General features: G+C 38.6%; 1 protein-coding gene across 1 annotated transcript; it reads left to right on the forward strand.

Annotated features, from left to right (window-relative positions):
• The first annotated feature begins 4,172 nt into the window (after nucleotides 1-4,172).
• LOC122067711 lies at nucleotides 4,173-5,933 on the forward strand. The gene has a single exon (XM_042631551.1). The coding sequence runs from the start codon at nucleotides 4,218-4,220 to the stop codon at nucleotides 5,688-5,690; it is 1,473 nt and encodes a 490-aa protein (XP_042487485.1). The 5' UTR covers nucleotides 4,173-4,217; the 3' UTR covers nucleotides 5,691-5,933.
• Nucleotides 5,934-7,326: the final 1,393 nt, after the last annotated feature.

Here is a 7,326-nt window from a genome sequence, read left to right on the forward strand (position 1 = left end):
TATCAATGGAGAATAAGGTTACAATGCTTATCCTCACACCTCTCAGAATTGCTTCAAAAGAAAGTAAACATCGCTACAAATATATAGCAAAAAATCCTAATACTAGAAAAAACTACACTCAAATAAAAAATTCGAGTGGGGGGTTGCACCCCTCTACACCCCCGCTATGAGGGCAGCTTCCTGCCCCCCTTGCAACCCCCATGGCTCGCCGTTCTGTCTATCAGGGGTCTGCACCAGTACTCCCTGGGTTAAATTACGACGGAATACAAGACATCATTCACCAACACAATGATGGGAAAATATAGTTATATGTTGGATGGCAAAGGTAGAGAATCCATGGCCCAATTTGAATTGGAGTTGTACTTTGAGTCCAATGTGGAATGTAACTCGGTCAACACCAATATTAGGAGTGGAAAACCCTTCAAGACACTAGAGTTAAATGTAGAAATCAGACGAATTAGCAAGACAGAAAAACTAGGGAATGAAAATAACCTTGGTCAAGGGTCCCTTCTAGTGTAATTTCTTCAAGACTAGGCTAAGAGGCATTCCAAGTTTGTGAACTACCTCCTTCGCTGATTAGTGTTACTCTATTCTATCATAAAAGGGCTACGGTAGTCGGGCCAACGCGTTAACCTAAACGTTCTTACTCTGGTGTAGTCTCCTTCCTATACTAGGTCTGGTTGTCTTGGGCTTCTTGTTATCCTGCGGTAGGTTGTGTAGGTATTTGGCTGACATCTTCAATCTATTAGCATGCCTTTAACAAATAATCGAATGTGGTCAATGATTGCATATAATTTGGATATTATGGCTAAGGTTGTTGATGATCATTTTAATTAACACGTTCTTTCTCAGTCAATCAGTCCCACATTAGCGCAACCTTTTTCCTGAAATCACATTAGGTAGGTGGTGAACCATGAGGCTCCTATCGGATGGTCTAAAGGACCCTCCAATTTGTTTTATATAGGTTGTCATTGTTGGAAATATTGGCCATGTGCCAATGATGAGGTCGTCAAAGATGATGATGTGGTCATGTACAGTTATCCAATGACATCGTAGTTCTCAAAGTCAAGATCAATGTCAAAGGTTGCATGTGTCCAATGGATGCCTTGGTGGTGTTTTTTTTTTTTTAATCTCCATGCAATTTGTGGTATTTTTGAAAAATTTTGTCTGTGAATATTTTATACCTTTTATGTGTCAGTTTTACTATTCAACTCCTTCTGGAAATTTGTAGAGTATTCTGTATTCTTTCCAATGCATTTATAATCACCTCAATCGTACTTCGATTGAAAATTTATGATTAGTGGAAGATTTGGAGGAATTTTAATCATTTCATATGGCACTTTCAACGGGTGGATCCTTCTGGAAAATTGTAGAGCATCAAATCTTAAATCAAAATCATATAGAATCATCTCATTTCGAGTTTGGGCAAGAGAGTTATAGTTGTTTTCATTCAATTGCTCCGAAATGGTGAAAGTGTTTGATGAAATGCCCAAGTATGATTTCAGGCATGTTTCTAGGCGATGTGGGCCCCAACTGATGAGGTGGCAGCGATGGTATTGTTTCTATTTTTTGGTGTATGATTTCAGGCGTATTTCTAGGCGTGTGGCATGATAATGTGCATTGGGTGAGAAGGCATATGTACTTGGTGGTGGCTGCGGCACTGTTTATAGAGCTCAGCATAGCCTCGCATGGGCAGCACACTAAGCAGTATCTCAAGGCCGCCGACACTCAAGGAGCACAACACCAGACTGCTTAGCTGGGCTTAGCAAGGACTTGGCCAAGGGCCAAACATGGGGTTATATGGCCTTGCAACCAAGGCACTTGATGTACTTGAATGCTCGGTCTTCTCCTTTGAATTTTTTTTGTAAGTATTTTAATGAAATGAATGCCAAGTGTTCACTTTATTTTCCAGATGGAAATTCATAAAAGCTCTTTAAATGTGAAGTGTTAAATTCTATGTGGAGACTTTTATGTTTACAGGGGTTTATTGTGCAATTTGCAAGAAATAATGTCTAATAGAGCTCTAAATGTTTTTTGGAAGTGAGGTCAATTGTATATTTGGGAAAATGCATTGGGCTCTTGAATTGGGATCTGGTGAATGAGATCTGTATCATATAGTAGAATTCAATTTCAAAGACACGGATTTGGAGGTAGCTTAAATTTCCATGCAGATGCCTTAATTGGTTGATTGCTTCATATTCCCATATACCACAAAGCATTGAATTGCTTCCAATGTGATTTAGTGCATGCATTAAAGAGGGGTTTTGTGTGAGAAATATGACGAAAACGAAAATTAAAAAACGAAAGTATCCCTTTTCATTGAATGAGCTCCGTATACTTTAAATGGGGTCTTTATGTTTCATTGATGAAGCTTAAACTTGGTACTTGTGCGTTAATTCTCATTCATTGAAGAAAGCCAAAGAAAGAAGAAATGGGATGGAAGGAAGAAAGGGAAGAAAAGGAGAAGTTGGGTAGACCTTCCACATCAGTGCACACTTGAACAATCCAGTTCTCTAGACAAATGGGGTTTTAACCTTTCGATGAGCACTGGAACATCTCATGGACCTGATACCAAACTTGACTTAGACAAGGATTGTAAGCCTATGTTTGGTAATGTTTCATAAAATTTTTTTTTGGAGTTTTTTCGTTTTATGGGAACGAAAAAACGGAATAAAGCGTTTGGTGCATTTATGACATTTTTTTTTTTTTTTTTTAACGAAAAGTGAAAAAATAAAAAAATGCTACAAACAAAAATTGACAGAACGACAAAAGATAGTTTCATTATTCCAGTTTTGTTAAAAAAAAAAAAAAAAAAGACATTTTGACATAGAAACTGAAATTTTCGTTTTTGACACGAAATGTCGTTTATAGAACAGAAACGTTACCAAACGTAGCATAAGTCTGCCTTCTTTGTATTTACTTATTATACTATCTGTATCCTTTTTTGTATGCTAGCTACGAGAGAAAATTAGTGTAAACCTATGCTAGCCTGTGCATGATTGTAAGGCATTGTTATAAGCCCAATTTCATTATGAAAAGGGATTTGACGATGGATGTTGTAAGTTGTATTGGTACTTCTGCGCCCTCTTAGTTTTATACTAGAAAATTTGTGAGTGGTGCTCCCTGGTAGTGGGTGCTATCAATTATATTGACATTTATGTGCCCTCTTACTTTTATACTAGAAAATTTTGTTATTTTCCAAATGTCACAAGGCATCCATTCTGCCATGTAGACAATTACATGTCCATTCCGATCCTCGGATAGAGATGTCATGGTCAAGATTTGCCACATCTCGAGTCTAATTCAATCAATTACCCTTTTAGTATTGATTCATAATCTCGGGTATGTCCATGCATGTGTACCATAGAAATGCATGGATGTCTTATTTATCTTGTGATTTTTATCACCTTCCATATATTGTCACAAAATAACTATAATTTTTTTAATCTTAATCATTACCCATTTACAGTTGGAAGAATGCACAATAATTTGTAGAATAATGGTACATATTTTGTAATACAAATAAATATTTAATTGAATTAAATTAAAAAATTTGACACATGACTAATTTAGATCATATCTTCTTCATCCATTGGTTAAAATGAATATGTCATCTATTCACGTGATTGAAAAAATTATTTGTGACATTTAAAAATAATAATAGACATTTTCAACAATAATAATCATTCATCAAACTTTAAAAGCTCTTGGACAAGAAAACTTTGTCCCATTATAAATTTTGACTCTCGACCCATGTAAAGGAAATAGTCATTCCTCCGAGTGAAATAGGAAAATGTAGAAAAAGATAGTTTTCTCAGATCATGTTTATTATGTATGAGAATAATCTTGAACATCCATGGTCCGTAGATTAAGAATCTATTTTCTCTCTATGCATTTAATGGATCCTAAATCCACGGATCAAGTACGAGAAATCTCGTACATGAACACCTGATCCGGATTCAAAGATAGATTGGAGCAGTAAAAGCGCCACATAAGTTGCAAACGTGGTAGAAGTAAATTGTCTCTCCACCCATGTGGCAGCTCTTGATTGGTTTTATGACGAACGAAAAACCAATGGGAAGCGCAAAGAATTATGGGTAATTTCGTAACTTCACTTCATATTTTAACTGACAAATGAAACGTCAAGACACCGCAAACGGCAACAAGAAAGAAATAGTTACTCTCAAATCTGAAAGCTTTTTCAATTTTTCTCTCCCATGGCGGAGGTTTCAAACATTCACTTTCCCGAGGAAGACGACGATGGAGAAGAAGTAGTAGAGGAAGTAGAAATCCCAGAATCATCTTCGGTCCATTACTGTTTCAACAGAAACTTCGATCTTGATCATGGCGACATCTTCGCCTCCGATTCATTCTCTCCACAGTTCTCCGATTTCATACCCTCAGATCACTCCTTCCATTCTCACATTCTCTCCGACGACCGAGACGTCGAAGAAATTCGTGACCATGAACCGTGCCTTTATGTTGTAGATGGTGATGATTCTTACTCTGATTCCGTCACCGACGTCAATTACTTCAACAACGATGATCAGGTAAACTTCGGCATAGATTTGGTTCAACGACGCGTAGAGCAATCGCATGTTTCTGATAAAAACGATAGGTATACAACTAATCCGTTCTCTGAAAATCTAATAAACGAATCGGGTTTTGGGGATCTTGAGGCTGGGGATAGTGAAATGAACGCCGATTACGTGGAGCTAGGGTTAGGGTGGGGTTTCACTGCACATGGCGAAGGGGAGGATGAAAATGAAAGCTTTATGATTACCGATTGCGGGGGCGAGTTCTTTGTGAGCGATCGGCGTTCTGTCTCTGAATCGGGTGAGTCTTCCACGGTTCATGCTGCGGAACCTTTTGTGGGAGGTCTCCGAGTTGTTGGGATTGGATCCGATTCGGATGAGGAGGAGGGAGGAGGATTGGGGGTTGATTTGCATTCCTGTGATGATGACGAGCTCGATCGGGTACCGGACGATATGGGTCTTCCTCTTTGCTGGGATTGTCTCCGATTGGATGATCAGAGGGAGGCAAACGAGGATTTTGAGTGGGAGGAAGTGGATGAGAGGATCGATGAGAGGGAGGTTCTGAGCATGGTTATTGATGTCGATGAGGACAGATCGGTTTTGACGGATATCCGAACTGGAGAAGAAGAATCAAGGGAAGACAGGGAAGAAAGCATTAGAAATCTGGAGTGGGAAGTTCTTTTGGCCGTCAACAATCTGGAGAGGAACACAGAATTGGAGCATGAGATTGAATCCTATCATGATACTGAATCCTTTCTTGCTGAGGATTACATTTACACTGCAGAGTATGAGATGCTTTTTGGGCAATTCACAGGGACCGAAAGTGCACTGAGAGGGAGTCCTCCAGCTGCCAAATCAGTTGTTGAGAATCTGCCATCAATATTCTTAACACAAGATGATGTAAAGAACAACAATGTCCTATGTGCTGTTTGTAAGGACGATATCTCCACAGAGGAAGAGGCCAAACGGCTTCCTTGTTCCCACCACTACCATGGGGATTGCATTATTCCATGGCTCAACATCAGGAACACGTGCCCTGTTTGTCGGTTTGAGTTGCCTACGGATGATCCTGACTACGAACAGAGGAGAACCCGAAGGGCTGGTCGTCGCCTGCTGGTGGATTCTCAGGTCAGAAGTGGTTTTGAAATATTTTGAGCATTAGGATGTGCAAATGTTGATATAGTTTTCCTCTTTTTCATTGTTGCTGTTTATGTTTATTCCGAGTGAAGTGATAGAGCTGTGCTGTTTTAGCTTGTGATTTTAGGCTTTTTTTTGTTTTTTTGTTTTCCCTTTTCTTATTTATATAAATTATTATCTATATTGTCCTCTTTATACATGGTTAGTTGTACACCAACATCACTTTCAAATTAAAATATAGATTTTGAATATGTTTTAGCATTGAAATTTTTTTCTGATGAATAAATAAATTCATTACCAAGAGGAAAGAATATACAAGGAAAGGAAAAGAAATGGGAGAGAAGAAGAAGGGGGGTGATATCAAGGCCGACTTAGCAAAGCCGGCCAACAAGACCAAAACAAACAAGAAAGCCTACAAGAGAGGCCCTAGAGCCTACTACACCAAAGGAGCTAAGCATGACCTAAGCATGACCTAAGCATGACACATCAAATTTTTTTTTTTGGGGGGGGGGGGGGTGGGAGGAGAAGGGATATAGGCATACCCTAGGAGACAACAGTGAGCCGGTTCCTTTGGGTATCTTTAACAGGGTGAAGCTTCACAGAACTAGCATTGAATTTTATTTGCCAGTGGATGGTATAATACATAGTCATCTGATGTGCCTTATTCAGTAAAGAGCTTTTATTGCCAGGTAACAAATGTGGCAATGTTTTGGTTGAACTTGGTAGTTGCTGCTTTCTTTGTTTTGTTTTAAAACGAATACTGGAGGATGCAACTATTTTGATCGGTTATTAAAATTTATTCGAACTCCCTACAAGTGATATACTTCATTGTCTGTTGAAAAAAATTGCTGATGAAAACAGGTTTATACTTTGGAAAGTTTGTCAAAAACCTCTCTTCCTCACTCATCCCAGCAAACTGTGTCTAATTTGCAGCCTTGCAATGTATTGAGCTTTATAGAAAAACTATATTCAAGTGCATGTTTTGAAATACTGTCTCAATAAATCAGAGGTCTTGAAAATCCTACTAATGGTGGGTGGTCAAGGAATAATTTAATGGTAGTTGTTTAGTTGTTGTCTTTTGGTTGAATTTGAATGCCCCTATTATGGAGGAATAGGTTTCCAAATCATTGCCAATAGAAGGGACTAAAATAACATGAAAACGAATGTATTGGGTATTAATAAATTTAACTTAAATTCTGGTAAGGGCTGGAAGTTTCTCAGTGAGACCTTGACTTAGATTCATGTTCAAGTGATTGTTCAATCGAACTGTGTAGTGTGGTAGGTTAGAACTGTGGGTTGGAACTGTGACTTGACTTTTTTGGAAACCCATGACATGTCATTCTAAACAGTTTAATGACCACTGAAACTGTTATTTTCTTGGAGGAAAATAGGTTCCTTGCAACTTTGGTTCTTCCTGTGCTTAAATAATAAGTTATCACTTGTAGAAGAGTTGTCCTTGCCCTGCTAGAGGTCGGGCATCAATAGGCTAATAAGGTAGTATCCGTACTAATGCTTGATGCTCTAGTGCTCACGTACCTCATAAACTCCCTAGATGCCTCGTCCCGCAATTTCTTCGGGCTATTTAACCAAAAGGATATGACTTGGGGAGTGGGTAGAAGAATTGAATTGGATTGTTTGGTGGTGGCTGGTTATC

The sequence above is a fragment of the Macadamia integrifolia genome, unplaced genomic scaffold (assembly GCF_013358625.1).
Source record: "Macadamia integrifolia cultivar HAES 741 unplaced genomic scaffold, SCU_Mint_v3 scaffold3076, whole genome shotgun sequence".
Taxonomy (NCBI): Eukaryota; Viridiplantae; Streptophyta; class Magnoliopsida; order Proteales; family Proteaceae; genus Macadamia; species Macadamia integrifolia.